At 32.3% G+C, this 19,044-nt stretch overlaps 1 protein-coding gene across 2 annotated transcripts in view; it reads right to left on the bottom strand.

The window, feature by feature from the left end:
• Positions 1–554: 554 nt before the first annotated feature.
• The window catches only part of Pcgf5 (polycomb group ring finger 5), a 56,033-nt gene continuing 37,543 nt past the window's right edge, over positions 555–19,044 (bottom strand). The window contains exons 8-9 of one of the 2 annotated variants that reach the window (XM_015500115.2): positions 13,625–13,684; positions 555–6,260 (exon numbers count right to left, since the gene is read on the bottom strand). In XM_015500115.2, the coding sequence (XP_015355601.1) occupies positions 6,213–6,260; positions 13,625–13,684 (108 nt within the window). In that variant the 3' untranslated portion in view covers positions 555–6,212. The remainder of the gene's footprint in view (positions 6,261–13,624; positions 13,685–19,044) is intronic. The other variant, XM_015500116.2, reaches the window with a different exon arrangement.

The raw sequence follows: 19,044 nt of genomic DNA, 5'->3' as shown, positions 1-19,044 counted from the left end.
ATCTTCCCATCAAGCAGCAGCCTTGGCAAAAGATGGAAGGAAGCCAAATCTTGCTCCTGGGAAAGCTCTTTCCATATCTTACTCAAGGCAGGGGTTTCCAGCCACCTTGGAGGTTTCACTAATTAACAATAAGGCAGAGATAAGTCATCATGGCCTTCCTGACTTAAAGGTCTTGCTTTAGCCTCAAAAAAGAAAAAAAAAATCCCCAGCTAAGTGTACATGGAGAGTATTAAAAACAAAACAAAACAAAACAAACAAAAAAACAAGCCAAGTTCTCTGACTGAAGGAGGAAATCCCTTCTTTGATTCTCCAATTGCTTTCTATTAGGTTTGATTAATCTAACAAAATAAAATTCTTCTCTCTGGGTGTAGACACCTGAAGAATTAGTTGAAGGGCAGTCTGCTACCTTGAAATTAAATAGTTGAAGAAGCTTCAGATCTCAAGTGCACAATGAATTTCAATAAAATTTGCTGCGGAGCAGTACTTAAAGGAGACATTTTTAACCAAGGCTGCAATCTACAGGTGATAATATTAAATATACGACAAACAACAAATTATGCAATCAAAATTTTAATAACAAAGATACTATTTTTAACATGGTCAAATATACTTGGCTAAGTCCAGATTTAAAAAAATGTATCTAGCCCAACAGTACAATCATACAGCTTTGTACAGAACATTCCATAGATCAACAGAAAATACATTTGAGCACAAAAATAAAAAATATTTAAAGAGAATCTCTAAGCAGCTTTTTACTTCTGCAAAACAGACATATATCTTGTACTGATTAAATATCTACAAGTGCTTTCCTTTACAAAAATACATATATTCTTAATAGACTAAGTCATTAACAATGACCTGGTAATTCTTTCACTTCAATTTGAATGATTTATAAGCTAAATCTTACAACCACAAAAAGGTTTTTATTTGTATTAAGATGTTACCACTTTTGACAAAAAGCTTAAAATATTTCATATTTCAAAGTAAAATTAGCAACATAACATTACAATATATTCTATCATAGCTTTATTTATTGTGAGGGCTACCCTAATATAAACGGATGATCGCTGTTGTGTTGCCAGATGCAGGAATGCAGCGGAACATTGATACTCCCCCCACAAGCTCTTGTCCTGGACCACAGCTTCATAAGGACACTTAGGCCCCCACCCCCATTCTAAAAAATACGGCAAAAAGAAAACTGATCTCAAACAATGTTAGGCTGATCCCATTACATTTTAATGTGTAGAACTCCTGCTCCAGTGGATTGATGCGAAGTGTATGGATAAATAAACTAAACTGTTTTACTATCTCTACAATACCCAGAAATATTTAATCTTCATTTGTACTAGATTAGTTGCTTATTCCATGAAGTTCTGTAAGATGGAAGAAAACTAGATCCAGTATATATAACATGTATGTTTCACTTGATTCTAGATTTAAAACTATTTAAAAGCATTTCTGAAAAGTCAGTCTCAGTTTTGAATCACTGAAAAAAGGACATAATGACTACACAGACACATTTGCATGAGCATTTAAAGTGATCAAATTATTTTAAGTTTAATTTTATAACTTTCTGAAGAGGAAGTGCTCAAGCATTTGATTCTATTTGAAAATATAATAAGGACAGCAAATAAACATACTATTTGTGAAAACTGTTGCAAGAAGAGAATCACTTTTAAATTACTGGAAAACCACCATTGCTTTTTAAAAAACCAACACTATGAAAACCCTATACTGTATGTTTAAGAACATTTATAAACTTTATTTCATGTTTTCCACCAAAATATTACTGAACTAGGTATATCAAGTAAATCCAGACACAGTTGTTTATCTTGTGCTTTGAAAGGGCTTCAGAGTCTTTAGTGTATTTAATGTTTTTCAAAACCAGACCTAGCAGACATGTTATGTTCTTTATTGGTCTCCAAACCATAGGGATATATATCTTAAAATAATGATAATAGTATTTCAAGGTTTTGTGTTTCTAATCCAGAAAGAAAAGTTATGGCAAACTCAGTCATTTTTGAAATTCCTATAACCAATCAACATCTGGTATAAAGCTTAGCTGCTGGAAAGTTCCTTATGATAGTCCACAGTACATAATAGAGTGTACATTCACATTTAATTGATTCGAGGAGGTTTACCTAGTGATCCATCAGACAGACTTCATAAAATGAGTTTTACCTGAAAGGTGGCACACAGAATGAACTGAAGGAGAAATGGCATAATAGTACACCTCTCTTGATGTACATAGATGCTCTTGTATAGCTAAATTCTAATAATAATGCTTCTGCTGAGAAATAAGACAAAGAGTTACTTTTTAAGAAAACAAAACAAACAGGCCCTTTTAAGAAAACAAGACAAAAACAGGCCTTTAAGAAAATTTTGCTTCTGAATATTCAAAAAGCACTTATATAAATCCAGTAGAATGTACTATCTTCTTCACAAGTAAGGATGTCAACATTTTTACCAAAGTCTGTCTTGAAGAAAATTTCTCATATTACTAAGAACTTGGGAGCTAAATAAGTATGATTTATTTTATACTACCTCCACGGAAGAAAAGACTTCTCAAATTAAAATTTAAAATTTCAATTTCAATTTTCTTTTAAAAGTATTTCTCCCATATTTCATTCAGAAAAATGTGTTTATCGCTTTCTCATGTTTGAGGATTCCTAAAATCTGTCAGATGGTGCTGAAAAACAGTGAAAATATTTGAAAGGAAGTGTGCTCTGATTATTGCAAGAAAAACCTGCATTTGACCCTTCTCACCAAGAAAATTCAGTTTAAAGCCTTTCTTTGGTGATGTTTTAACAATTAAGGTTATTGCCTAACTATATAAAATCAAGTTGCTATCTAAAAACTTCCAACCTCCAAACTGTTAAAACTGTCTCTCTAACACAATTATTAACAATAAAATGTCTTTGGTGATATCTATATTCTTATGAAAATCTTTAAAAAGAAACTAATTTACAAGTGCCTATTTAGATATGAAACCATTCATGAGAGACAGATACAGACAACTCAAAATTGATGCAGTAAATCTAAAACAGAAATGCACTTTAGCAATGAGGCACTTTCTCTTAAATATTCAATAAAGCTAAACAGTTCACAATATAACATAACATACTTTTTTCCTTAAAGAATAAGTTCTAATTTAGGTGACATTTGAGTGTAAAATATAGTTTAGCAAACCCATTACATTTATAAAATGTGGCATATTAGTTTGGGATAGATGATGTTCAATAAGTAAAGAAATAATACACTTTTCTAAAAGTAGTTAAAAGATGTTACCCAAACCCAAAATTGAATATTACTTCATCAGTGAACCTTTTAAGTTTATTTTTTCATGCATCTTAGGAGTCTTATTAATCTAGAGAGAAGGCCATGTTTTGATTTCTCTATTAACTGATGTGATTAGTTCAATTAATGTGACATTTATAAACCACACTCTTTATATCCAAGATTCTTTGACCCTTCTGTATCTGATTTTTAAGGCAGATAAAACAGATACCAAAATATTTTATGGAAGTAAAGTTTTTTCAGTTTATTGCTTAAGAAACAACAGATTAAAGAGTAAATTTAGGGTTATTCTCTGATTTTTATAGATTCACAATATTACTCCTATAGATTATTAATATGAAGCATTTGTTTCTTAGCACCTTATTTTATAAAGCTAACCATAAAAGGTGCCTGTACATTTTTTCTATACCTGGTTGCCTGCAAATTCTATGACCTGATGTAAGGAATAATTAACTGGGGATTTAGTGTATTACTGGACATGACGGCAGTCCCATACTTAGAAACTCATAGGTGACACACCAAGAGGTCAGATGAAGAATTTGAGGCTCTAGTGGCAATACAACATTACTCAGGACCATCAACAAATGTGAACCTTTGTCCAAATAACAATTGATGCCCTACTTTATTGTGTTGTGTTTTTTTTTAAACATGTTTTGGCACAAATGCCATTGCATTTAAATAAAATGTCAGTGCTTTAACATTAAATAAAATAATTTTATATACAACTATTCTCAATTCCATAATTGTTTCCTATATATTTCCTTGGAATATAGTGAAACATATGATTAGGCAAGGGTCAAATTTAAAGAAATCTTGTATATAAAACTAGTTTATGGCCGTAAGTTTTGGCTAGGAAGCCAAAATATCCATGTCTCATTTGTGGTTTTCAAAATGCACTTGTAATTCATTTTGAGTTAAGTAAATTAAAATAACTTCTATATGTGTAAAATACTTAAATCATTAATCCAGATGTGATGCATTTATAATTATTTAAAAAATTTCTCAAGGATATCTAGGAACTAGGTTTCACAGTATAGCAAAATAATTTCTGTAACTAAAGAACAAATTCAGTTTTTTGGAGGAGTGTAATGGTCTTTTCCAAGCATTGATAGTTAATAAAAACTGCCTTTTAAATTCCGCTTATGAACCCTTCCAAGAACACACATAATCTAACAAAATGAAGCTAAAAAAGTACTGCTGTAAACTTCTTCACCAAAGTCAGAACAATAACAGAAAACTTTAATACAGACTTTTGGACTTGATAAAACATATGTAAAAGATAATTATTAACTTTAAGCTTTTACATTGTGAAATGCAGCAAAGTTGAGATGTCTATTGTGTATTTCTTAGAGTTATACAATGTTTTATTTCTATGAAGCATTTTGACATCCAGAGGTGTTAACTGTGATACATGTTACTGGAAAATGTAGCACAGCTACCATGTATACAGTATAAAAACTATGTGTGTAACATATAGATTGTGCTCATGTCAGATTTCTAAAACAATTTCTCCTAATCTCCAGGATTTTTTTTTCCTAAATTTCAAATTTCAAGGTTGTTCCAAAGCAACTGATAAAACAATTTCCAAGGAGGTTTGGTGAAAAAAAGTGTGATTTTCAAAAGCTTTAAAATAAAGTTTTTAATCTAATTTAAGGTAAAAAGACTTTGACTTGCAGACTAATCTGAAATGAATGGAAGACTTAACAAAACTGCAAAACCAACATCATCATAGTTCTGACCTTTACTGAGATCATGAATAAAACAATAATCCCCCCCATTACTACAGTATCTAAAAGAAAATATCCTTAAACCATTAATTTTGGTTAGCATGTTTATCCACTACACTGTATTTAATCTATTTGATGCATATGGTTTGGAAATGTGACCAGTAACTAACAGTTTGAATCTACAACTGTTTTTGAGATTTTGAAGCCATAAAATGTTATCTGCTCTAAAAATCCTAACATTTAAAATCATCAGACATAACCTTCTGCATGCCGCAATGACATACACCTAAGGCCAATTTTTTTTAAAAAAAGCATTCATTAAATGACAGCAACAACATAATGATACATACATCAAATGGGCTATACAATGAAGTTTCATGAAGCAGCACCCGCTTGTCATAAGGCATTATGAAAGATTAACCTTACTTACACATTAATTTTATTAGAAGTAAATGTGATCAGCTGCCAACATTGTGAATGGTTGTGAATCTAACTTAGGTTGTCCAAGAAGTCACCTACATTTCTGATCTGGAGGGCTAACATGCCTTCCTTGTGCAAATTGGTAGACTACACAGAGAGATGCTTAGAATGTCTACAATTATGATGTGCTCCAATGTTAAAGAATAATTAGAATTCTTCACAAAAGGACTTGCACACTCAAGAATGAACTATTTCTTACACAAAAAGCTTACGAAGAATAGGACAGTGGCTCAGAAACCACTTATCTAAATACAGTTCCATACAAAATAATTTCAAGATATAATTATTAGGTTCTTGTACAGTACCCTATTTAAACAAGAATAAAATAGTTAAGTATGTGAAAATTGCAACACCACGAAAATTGAGCCATTTTACTAGTGTAATTAAACATTTGAACAATCTTGGAACAGGCAAGCAAAATATTCAGAAGGATGAATCATGGCTGCACAACTAACTGATTCCAGCCATGACGTGCACACTGTGAGACAGCACAAATACCTTATGCAGATGGATCAGTAGCAGAATGGCACTTGGTTTGCTCTTAATAGAAACAACATGAATGTTACTGACAATTTTAGAGACAGACAATGGCCTTATTTGCATGCTGAGAATCTGTGTCCCTCTAATCCAACACCGTTCACTGTGCAATCTGTTGACGAGTAAACAAATAGTGCAGGATTCATTTCAGTGAAATCTAGGCCCCTTGGTCTAACCGAAATCAATTCTTGGTCGATACTGCAAAACCATAGGGTATGACTATAAAATAAAAACAGATGATGAATAAGATTATGTTTGCATAAAAACAATATAATTTACATACAAAAGATTTTAAGCATTTAGGGTTATAATTTACTACATTTCCTGATGCTAGTGATTATACCAATTAAGATTTACGTTACTATTTACGATTTAAAGTATTACCATTATTTCTTTTGGTTGCCATTATTTTTCTTCAATCAGTCAAGTTTTTACTAATATGCAGCAGAGGTCAAGTTCAAAGCCTGTAGAAACCGTGGGGGGGCAGTGTTTGCATATGTGATCAAAGAGAGATAGGGCTTGTGGAGAATTATAAGCTACATGTCCCATTTCCAAGTATCCCACTAGTAAACCAGGTGTTGGGGTGGGGGTACTAGGAGTAGGGGCTGAAAAATGGAGCTGCTGCTGGTTGAGAACCCACTGAGTTACATATTAAGAGACTCCATGCTCTGAATCTGTGAAACTGGAGTAGTTTTCACAAAGCACATTTTTAAAATAAGTTTGATATTTTTTGTCATTTTAGCATTTAAAATTTATTTTAATGGTCTTTTAAAAATATTGAAAACAAGTAGCTAATGTCACATGAAATACTATTTAGGTCACTACATTTTTTCAACAGTCAGTTGATACTATCGTATATTCAGATCCATTGTATAATTTTAAAAGGTTCATATTGTCCTAGATGTTGCTCTATTTAGAAAAGGTATCATAAATCTGGCTACCATATAGTACTAGAAAGAATGTTTTGCAGATAAAGGCATAAGCCATGCCACCTCTGCATCTGTTTTTACCTCCAGTTTCTGTAATAATATAGAACCAAACATCATAAAGTTGGAAAAGGTCTGAAGAACCAATAATTTTCCTTTTCGTAAAGCTGTAGGTTTCCCTTTTTAAAGTGAAATTTGAGTAGCTACTTTCATGGAATCAAGAAAAGGGGAGATGGCCACTCACTGATGTTTCTTCATCAGTGCAGGGGAATGAAAAAAAATCCAGAATAGAGAACTTTATTCTTTCACATAAATAAAGGGACAGACTGAGATTTTACAATTCTGAAAATGACCACTGAGGCACTTCTAACTACATTACATATTGATAAGACTCAACGTTGGGGTATCTTTTACAGATGGCTAGCAACAAAAATGCTTTCCGAGGTGAAGAAGTAATGGATATGTCATTACTAGCTTTCTAAGAACTAGAATAATAATCTTATTCTCTTGAGATTTTCATGGCCTAAAATTATTTTGGTTCTAATTTTACTTAATCAAATTATCTAGGAGTGGGGCACAGGAATCTATATTTTATAAAACTCTCTGGAAGTTTCTAAAGCTGAGCCACATTTTGAGACCATTAACATAGGTACACTCCTAGCCTTACTTCATTAATTCCCATTCTACTTCACTCCAACCCACAGCTTTCTGTTTATTATAATAATCTTCACTTTTTCTTTCCATTCCTGACTATTGAATGTGCACACATTCTGTAATTAAGTTACTCATTTTAGAATACACTTAACATATACAGAAGTATCCATCAACAATGGATGAAAGCAGAGAGGGGAATAAAATGGCTTGGTTGTTATTGGTTGAAATTTTCTCAGATTTGGGCTGAAGATGGTTTTGTCTCTCCTCTCCAAAAAACCATTTATATTGATTGTATGACCATGTATGGAGATCAGTAATTTTATTGAACTGTGTCATAACATTGAAAATTCTTGAGTTGTACTGTAAGTTTTATTTATGTTTCAGTTACTTTCTGAAATAAGATGGCATCCCATTTACTAAATGAAATATGGCCTCTCTTTGCATTAAATTATTGCACTGATTCTGTTTCATAGTTTCTAATTCTCACAACTCATTGTGCAATAGCAACACACTATAAAAGTGTACATTTTAAATGTGATAATTTTAGCAATGGTTAAAACTGTCCTTGATTAACTTTTTCCCTTAAAGAATAAATTCTTTTTATCATAAAAATGTTTTTATTTTAGATTTGAAAAATACAGAAAAGCATCAGTAAATAAATAAATAAATAAAGGAAAATTATTTAAATCCTATCATCTAAAGATCCTTCAAGTCTTTTTATCTACACTTTTTTTTCAAAAGTGGATTCATGCCAAACATTTTTTCATAAACAATTTTGTCTATTCAAAACCTTTGTGTTCATTTAAAATCTCACATACACATTTCCATACCATTTAATACATTCCTACATGATCATTTTTTTTTCTTTTTTGGGTACTAGTGATTGCACTCAGGGGTATTTGACTAATGAGCCACATTCCCAGCACTATTCTGTATTTTATTTAGAAACAGAGTTGTCTCTATCTTATGCTATTTACAAAGGAAGTAGGGGCTGGGATTGTGGCTCAGTGGTAGAGCACTTGCCTAGCATATGTGAGGCACTAGGTTGATTCTCAGCACCACATATAAATAAATAAATCTATTAACAACTACAAAATATTTTTAAAAAGAACTATATGTTAACCATATCTCCTTTTGCTGTACATTTGATATTATTCAATTTTTATGCTATTATAAATTTATCTTGACCCATTGCTTCCTATCCTTCCCCCCAGGACATATTCCTGGATATGGAACTACTGATTTAAACAGCACATACATTTTTAAGGGTGTTTTGATAAATATTATTACACTGGTCTTCAAAAAGCTGTTCTATTTTTACATTTCCCTAAGAAATATGAATGTCCAAGTACTATCCTTTACCTCTCTTAATTTGGCAATTTAATAAACATAAGATAGTATTTTATTATTTTTTTTGCATTTCTTGACTTTCAAAGAAGTTAATGTTTAGAATCTGTATACACTTATTAGCCAGCTGTATTTCCTTTTCTGTAACTTGCCTAATATGTTCTTTGTTCATTTTTTTTTCCTATGGAAAGTTAGGCTTTTTCTTATAGATTTATATGAATTCTTTATGTATTAAGGACATTAAATCTTTTTTGTTATCTATTACAAATCTTTACTTAGATTTTTACCATTTACTTTTCAATATTAACAGTTAACTTGATTGGTTTTTATCTTTTTTATAGGTACAATGAGAAAGACCATTCCCAATCTGAGATCAGTTACTCAACTATATTTTCTTCGTGATCTTTTATGGTATCATTTGGAATATTTATCACTTTAAACTATCAGAAACTTATACTGGTGTATAATGTGAGTTATGAATTAAACTCCCCTGTCTCAGTACAATTAATGAAAACAAGCCCTACTAGATCTGCACCCAATGGTCAACACTATCTCTGAATGCATGATTTCCAACCCCCCTCTCTTCTGTACTGTCTGCTCTAGCACCACTGGCCTCCTTGCAATTCTTAGACAACCAGATTCACCCACTGCTAAGAGCCTTTGCAGTGTATTCCCTAGGCCAGAGTGCTCTACAGACAGATATTCAATTCATATAGCTATGTCTCTCATTTCCTTTTGATCAAAATCTACCATATCAAGAGGCCTTCCTTGATTATCTTAAAAGTAAATTCAATTAATCTATTTTCAATTTCTTCTAACACAAAAATTTACTTGGTTTTTTCCCCATCTGTTATAGTCATTAGAGTATAAGTTCCATGAGAAAAAAAGGTTTGTGTTCATTTTAATTCTATATCCCCAGGTCTAGAAGAGTGACCAATGTCTACTAAATGCACAATACTAATATGCTCAATGATAAATGAATCTGTTTTTCTTCCATTAGTTTAAGATACTGTTTTCATAGATTCATAGATGCTGGAGTCTATTTCTAAATTATTCTTTTTTATTCATGTCTGTTTAAGTTACTACATGATTTTAACTATTTCAGCTTTATGATACATGTTTGTATGTGGCAGTGCACTTGTCCCCTTATTACTCATTTTAAAAATGTAACTGACCAGAAGCATCTGTGTGTGTGTGTGTGTATATATATATATATATATATATATATATTTTTTTTTTTTTTTGGAAAGAGATTTTATTCTCTTCCTATTAGGAAAGACAGTGAAAAGGTCTTCAAGAGGGGTGACAATTGGTGACATTACAACCATTTGGTATCACTCAGCAGAAGCATCTGTATTTTTTGATGAACTCTAGAATGCCTGAATTTGTCAAGTCAGATAAGAACCTGGAAAAAATATGTCTAAAATTATGCTTAAGTTCATAATTTTATCATGGGTAAACTGACATCTTTATGATATTTAATATACTCTTTAAATTTCTGGTGTGTGAAATGGAATTTTGGATAAATATAAAAGGATCTTTGTTCTTAGGAAATATTTGCTGCAGTATTTAATGGTCAACTGTACTAATACCTGATTTATTTTTAAATAGTTCTACAAAAAATAATATATAAAGAAAGAAATAAGAGAAAGATTTGGGAAAAGAGAGGGAGGGACAAAAGAGGCAGAAAATGTAATGAACTGTTAACTGGTAAATCTAAGTAAAGGTTAAGGCTATTCCTAAGTAATTATTTCAATTTTCCCACTCTTTTGAAAAAATTCAAAATAAAAACAAGTTAGGGAAAAAATAAGGACTTAACACTGATTTTTATTAAATATTATATATATATACATACATATATGTATACATACATATATGTTAAAAGACTTAAAATTGAGGAGATAACCCCATAATATTAACCCATTCTCGCATTTCTGATAAAAATTATACAAGGTCTTTGTTATTCTTTTTGTATAATATGTTAGTATGTTTAATGGACCAAATATACTCAAGAAAGACAAGGAATGTAGCTGGTAGAGTCCTTGCTTAGCATGTGTGAGACCTTAAATTTGATTCCCAGCACTACCAAAAAAATTTATGCAAAAGAATATTTAGTATATTTTAGTATATTGCTTATGTTCATACTTATATTCAAAATGAGATCTGGTATTAGTTTTGTTCTCTGTCAGTTTTGCTATCATGTTTATGTTACCCTTGTGAAACAAATTTGGAAGAATTCTTTTTCAGTGATTTAAAACTATATACAGCATGGGAGAGATCTACTTCTTGAAATTTGGAGAATGTGACCATAAAACCACTTAGGTCTGTTTCTCTCTCTCTCTCTCTGGTACTGGGAATTGAACCCAGGGGTGCTTAACCACTGAGCCACATCCTCAGGCCTTTTTATATTATTAGCTAGAGACAGGGTCTCCCTGAGTTGCTTAGGGCTTTGCTAAGTTGTTGAGGCTGGCTTTGAACTTGTGATCTTTCTGCCTCAGCTTCCCGAGCCAGTGGGATTACAGGTGTGTACTACCATATATGGCCCACTTACATATCTCTTGAGGAAATTAATTCTTTAAATTTTTTTTATGCCTTTTGTGAATTAGTGGTTTAACTTCTCTTTCTTCTTGGGTTAATTTTTTTTTTTTTTTGGTGGTGCTGGGATTCAATTCCAGGTCTTTATACATGCTAGAAGGTAAGTACTCTACCACTAAGCTACATTCCTAGCCCTTCTTGGGTAAATCTGAACCACTAATATTTTCCTAGAAAGTTTTCTATTTCAGAAAATTTTCACAAAATTAAAAACTCAATAATATATAGCTCTGTATGTACATACAATACATATTTTTTTCCTCTCCCTCTTTTTTTCTTTTGGTACTGTAGATTGAACCTGGGGGTGCTTTACCACTGATAAACATCCCCAGGCGTTTTCATTTTTTATTTTGAGACAGGACCTTGCTAAGTTGCTGAAGCTGGCCTCGAATTTCTGATCCTCCTCCCTCAGCCTCCCCAATCACTAAGATTACCTATATATCAATATATTCTTGTAATAAAAAAGTGAAAACTTTTCCTAGAAAATTTCTGGTTTTGGCCAAAGGTACATACAATTAACTACAAATTCAATTTTTTTAAAAGACTATTATCTATCTATCTACATATATGAGACTATTATCTGTAATGAAGTATTGAAGAAAGAAATGGAATTTTGTGTAGATTTGAAAATTTGTCTCATTCCAGTCATTTTCTAATACTTTGCACTAAGATTTAAGAATATCTTTCTTTCTAAGGACACAGACATTGATACTAAGAATAAAATAAAAAAGCTGTGTGTATGTGGGTTCTAGCTATGGACAATATACCATTATGGATCAGCCCCAAATCAGCTACAAAGCTTAAAGCTAAAACATTTATAAACTTCAGAGTTTTATAAACTTTGCCAACTCTAACTAAATTATTTGTTCACCCCTTACCCTAATTTGTGTAATAGAAGGTAAAGGATAATTTTTTTTTCCCCCTAAATGATTTCCTCTTGGCCTTTATAGATGTCATTATATTTGCTTATTCCACTGCTAAAAAAACTAGGACTTAAACATTGTATATGAAAAAAACATACATCTTAGTGAAGGCATGGGGATTCCTACAACATAGCCTTGACCAAAAGACTGAGGGAAATTTTAGATAAGCTGCTAATTCAAATTTTTTGATTAGTATTGAAGTATTAATACTTAACATTCATTCATTTGTCCAACTCCAAAACTGCTACACTGAAGTTTACTAGTTCTAAAGTTTACATAATTCTCCTTTCTTGGCTCCAAGGAAATAGGGATGAAGACTACCTTAATTGCTGGCATAAAAAATCTGGATATTTTAAACAAATGCTATGATTAGTCCACAAGATTAAGGTGGATCATAGATCATCTCTGAACCTAACAATAATCCTTACTATAGGGCACTTAAGTCTCTACTTTCCAAAAAATTTTAAGTGTATTTTTACTAGATAAACTTTTCTCAGACACATATTCAAATATTATCAGCACATTATTAAATTAGCTCACTATCATTTCCTTATTAAAAGAGGTAATAGGATTAAAAAACTTAGAGCAATGCCCTATAAGCAAGCTCACAATTAGATTTTGTTCTTGCTCCTATTTAGTCATCTAACTTGGCATTTCATCTTTTACTTATGGATGAATGGCTCATCAAAAAAAAAAAAAAAAAAAAAAAAAAGCCCAAACACAACATTTTGGGCTGGGAATATAGATAGTTTGGGGTAGAGCACTGCTTAGTGTGTGGATGGTGTGGGTTTGATCCCCAGCACTGCAAAATTAAAAATAAAATCACACTTATACAAAGAAGGCAACATCCTGATCCAATATGGATCAGAGATTTCTCAAGGACTGAAAGTAGTAATTATTAAGAACTTCTGACTCATAAATAATGGCCTTAACATTTATAATTTCAATTTATATTCAATAAAGTTAAATAATTATTTCAGGACAACTAAAATAATGGGGAATTTGGGGGATTTAAGTTTAGAAAAGATCATAAAAACATCAGTTTTACAGAGTGACATGTCTCAGTAACTCAAGTTGGGGATGAAGCGATCACTGCCATGGCATCATGATGGTCATATGTACCGTCGTGAGTGCCTCTTACCTGATACAAAGGGCCATCCTGAGAGCAGACTTGCGAAGCTGAGCAGTTCAGACACCGAAACTGCGGAGGAGATGAACTCATCAGATAAGAGGCATCCACAACTGGATACATATTTAAAATTGATTATTTAAAATATTTTAACGTCAAACATTAAGAGTCAACATGATTAATTAAAAAAAAACACTGAGAAAATGATAGTTGGTTTTGAAAAAAATAGGTTTAATAACTTAGTGATTGGTAAAATTTAGCTTGAAGTAATTTTAGCAACTAGCTATGAGTTAGGTTAATATTTTGAAAATACCAATATGGTATCCTACCCTTTCCAAATACTAGTTCCTGAGAAAATCCTCATCTCTTGGTATATAAGGGCACCCTCTTTCTTCCATCCCTTCCTGCGATCAGTCTCTCCTAGGTCTCCTATTCAACTACCCCGGAAAGCAGCACTGTTCAGTGAGATCAGAGCACAGAACTTCGCTCAACCTATAAGGGATCCATTTCCTGTTTTATTTAGGTTCTTTATATTGCCCAAATTAGAGTCTTAGTCTCCATATCTATTTTAATAGCATTAGATTATGAGCTCCTTGAATATATTTCATATTTACACTTGCAGTCTTATATAGTTAAGACCCAGAACTGACAAACAGCAGCCACTTCATTAAGTGTTGTATAAGTAAATAAATGAATGAATATATTTTTAAACTACTGATTAGATTCATTTGTAACAGTTTAACCACATGTGAAATCGTTATTAATCGTTATTAATCTTGATTTCCAAAATATGCTACAACTTGTTAAATAAAAATACAATTTTCATTGTAATGGGACTATAAAACAATATATATTTTAAATTATGCATATATGAAGTCTACATTGCATATTCTTCAAATGGAAAAATTAAATACATAAAAGTTATAAATAAATCAGAATATTTCTAACTTCCCAGAGTAGCTTTTAAAAGATATACTTTGAAAGATTATAAATTTTCTATTTCCCCAAAATACTTAGGCAAATTTTTTTCTTTAGAAGCTGGTCCTTGATTTTGAGTATAGTGCTCATCAACATGCTATAAAATGTGACTAGTAGTATGATTTTTTGGTGACTTCCTTTTTCTCTGAAGAGTTTCCAAGCTCTGGCCTATTCGACTTTGCCTAACGAGGCAAGTTGTACATAGCATTCTATTAGAGAGTTAAAGTGGAAAAATGCTATTTCACTAGTTGTTCTTTTCTCTATTAGTCTCTTTGGTATCAGTCAAGATGGGTACCTTTGCTTTTCCTAAAATTGCAAATAATACAAAAATAAGTCAAAGATAGATAAGCATGGTACAGTCACTTCTGTGCTGGACTAGCAGATGCTGCTGGAGGAGATGAAACTAATCAGGATCACCTAGGAAAAGACTGTGATGACCACTGACAGTGTGTTCTTTACCCTACCCAAGAAGGGAAGAGCAGGAAGACATGACTCCATGGCAAAAAGATTGAATAGAAAGATACTGACAGAGGTCAGAGGTGAAACCAAGTGAAGGAGGAGGAAACTATAATCATAAGGAAAGTTAACATACATGAGCTATTACTAAAATAATTAACATTTATTATATCAGGCACTTTGCTAAGAACTTGAGTATATAATATTTCATTAATTCTTGTTCAACTTTTCAACACAGGCATTGATACTTTAATTTTTAAGGATCAATTAAGGAAAACTAGGAAGCAGGACACATCTGGGAGAAAATTACTGCAACCTCTGTAACAAAAGATTCATACTTAGAATATATAAAAAGCTCCTTGAAGAAAATTTTAAAAAGTCAAACATAATGATGAAAAAATAAGACAATGAATATGAAAGTTCACACATGAAATCTAAAATTGATAATATGCAGAGTTGGTGAGGATGTCAGAAAAGGGACACTCCCTTGTATATTACTGGTATGATTATAAACTGTTCTTTTTAGAGAACATTTTTTCAACATTTCTCAAAATTTAACATATACATACTCTGTTGTAAATCTACTTCTAGGAATCCAGACAATAGATATGCTTGCACATGGGCAAAAAATACATGTACCCAAAAATATATGGCAATGTATATAAATATACATCAAAAAAACCTTAAAAAAATCAAAATGTCCACCAAGCTATTTCATTAATTAAACAGTGCTACATCCACACATATTAAATTTTATCACTATATTAAAAAGAATTATTTCAAAGTTTATTTTTTCCACAGATTTATTGCCAAGCAAAAAAAGAAGTCACAAAACAATATATACTGTTCATATTTCAGACAACAGTGATGACCACTGGCATGGATATTATGAACAAAATCCAAGCATTAGATTGATGATGTTATTAGATGACTGAGCCCTTTCCAAACTAATTCTACACCTTCAATTTGTAGATGTAGAAGCCAAAGGACAAGTAAGTAGTCCTATCACACTAAAATCCTATTACTCAAGGATGGTCAAAGATCAGATACACTGGTTTCTTCTGGGAGCTTTCTAGAAAAACAGAACCTTAGGCTCTGTCCCAGACCTACTGAGTCAGTATCTGTATTTTATCAACATCCCAAGATGATTTATATTTGGGTTAAAGTTTGAGAAGTACCGTTTATTTTTTTTAACGTATATTTTCTCCCACTAAGAAGCAAACATCATGGTCAGCCATGAGTACAAGAAATTCCAAAGTGACAATATCATTAAGAACTGAAAAAATTTCTAAGAAGCATCTAAGTTTGACTGGATGTTTGTTTTGATTCCTAAAGATAAAAATCTTTCAAAAAAAGATCAAAATGGAGAAGTGGGTCCAGAAAGGGCAGGGCTAAAGAAAAGGGTCTAAGGTTGAAGTGGAACTAGTCCTGGACAGAGGAAAGCAGTGGTGCAGAAGGTGTGTGGTGCAGGGAGACATTGCACTACTTGAGGACTTCAGGCAAAATTGATTGTCCTGAGATTCCTCCAGTAGGGTAGGAATGGGACAAGGTAAGGGGTGATCTGAATATGGAGTAGCCTTGCTAGAGGTGAAATAGCAAATATAGATAAAGAGATTTACTCAGAGACATAGATAAAGAGTAAGGAACATATGAGTAGATGTCTCACAGAAGCAAATACAATGAAAAACTATAATGATGCCAATTCCAGTGAAGCAACCTAGAAATATAATTCACTGCCAATCACAATCCCATTCAAAGATTTGTCTAGTTTTACCCATTCTTCCAGACTAAACAATTTTTTAAAAATAGGTATTTTTTTTGCCCCAATAGGTACTAATATACATCATAAAGCAACTTAGAAGACCTTTTTGTTTTATAAGACATTTTAGTTTAGACTCTAACCAAACTTATCCGAAGGTAAATGGACAATTTTCTAAAAGGGTTTTTAGACAGGGGTGTTATATAATCAGATTTTTAAGAAGCTATATAATGTGTAATGCTGGTTCAGAATAAGACCTGCTCAAAAGAACAAACCAGAATACCCAGGGGCATATACACATATGTGTATGTGTGTATACATTCATATACATGTATACATATGTGTAGATAATGCTGATATCTTGAAATAATAAGGTAAGGTATGGATTATTCAATAAATTTTATTTCTGATTAAAAAAATTTAGAATAAAATAGAATTAGGACTTGTGAACATGTGTATGCAAATAGATCAATCCCAGGTGGATTAAAATGTTTACTATTAGAAAGGATAAGAAGTGAAACAACCACATCATACTCATTAGTTTAGGAAACAACCCCAGCCCAAAGCAGAACTAGTTATCCATGGCAGTAGATGGAATAATGAGAGCTTTTCAGACATCCTGGCCTCTTGATGGCAGAGATAGTATGGAATGAATCACAAAAAATAGGCTAGTAGGGGCTTAATGAAGAAATGATTGTTTTATTACTATTGCTACATTTGTCCAGGTCACTCTTCTGCCAGAATTCATTTAAAATAATAATTTTGTACTTAATTGGAACCAGAGCAAGAATTTAAAGTTTGTTTAACAGAAAACAAACAAGAAACTAAGATTCAAATAAATAAAATTATCTTTAGGATATATTTCATGTAACTACTACTTTATAAAAGATAAAATTTTCATTTAATTTAGTCTTCAAACAAATGTATTGGGCAGTGTGTTAGGTGCTGGAAATTCAACAGTGACCAAATGAAAATCCCAGTCTTTTTTTTTTTTTTTTTTTTTGGTACCAGGGATTGAACCCAACAGCACTTAATCACTGAGCCACATGCCCGTCTCTCTCTGTCTCTCTGTCTCTCTCTCTTTTAATTTTGAGACAGGGTCTCACTAAGTTGCCTAGGCTGGCCTTGAATTTGCAACCCTCCTGCTTCAGCCTCCTGAGTTGCTGCAATTACAGGCATGCTTCACCATGCCTGGCTAAAATCTTAGGTTTTAAATTACAGTTAAGTGAGGGGACAAATAATAAACATATAAACAAGAGGTACAGTATGTCAGATGGTTTAAAATAACTATGAAAAACAATAAGTATGAAAAGGAATTAAAGAATGTCATCAGAGAGGGAGTTGTTAATTTTAAGGGAGGCCAGTGGCCTCACTGAGAAGGTGACACAGAAGCAAAATTCTTGAAGTAAAAGGTGTGAAGGAACTAGCTGGATGAATACCCGGGAAGGCAATACCAGTAGGGCATGTTTGAGGAAGCACAGAAGACACTGTGGCTAGAGGGCTGTGAGCCAAAGAGAGAGGAAATGGTAAAGTGTGTGTTGTGGTGGGAGTGACAGGGAGAACTATGTGGGAGCCATCTCTATGGGTCTTTGGAAGGACTTGCCTTTTATCTAAATGATAATAAATTGAACAGAATGGCACAGAGTGACATGTCCTCTAGCTGTGGTATCAGGTGAGGAGAGTATGTGGGTAGGGTAGAGGCCAGCTAAGAGACTTTCAGAATCATTATGGAAAATGTCCATGGTGAATGAGACCAGAGTAGTAGTAAGACACAGCTGGATTCTGATTCTAGTATTTTGATGGCAGTGGTTAGAATTTGCTAAGGATGAATGAAATAAAAAGAAAGTAATCAGGGCTGATTTCAGGAATTTTGGTCTGAGCAATTGGAAAAATGAAGCTACCAATCTCAAAACCACTGAGACTATGAAGAATGAGGGAGACATAGGTTTGGAGAAGAACAACCAAACAACCAGAATTATCATGAAAATAGAAAAAAAAATAGACTAATATATTATTTTACTATGTACTAGATGTAAAAGGTGGTAATTTTTCTTATTGTTTCGTTTTTCACCTAAATGATAAATCATGATATTGAATCACTTTTTGAACTTTTATTAAAATATGACTCAAATAACTAAAGAATTCAAACTATTCAGAAATGTGTTACCAGAAATTTAATTATATTAAAAACTGATATAACTTATAGTGTATTAATACACAATTTCTGTGAAGTCATATC

Source organism: Marmota marmota, unplaced genomic scaffold, assembly GCF_001458135.2.
Source record: "Marmota marmota marmota unplaced genomic scaffold, marMar, whole genome shotgun sequence".
In the NCBI taxonomy this organism is placed as follows: Eukaryota; Metazoa; Chordata; class Mammalia; order Rodentia; family Sciuridae; genus Marmota; species Marmota marmota.
Note: the sequence above shows the minus strand (reverse complement) of the source record. Positions and strands in the feature narration are given on the sequence as shown.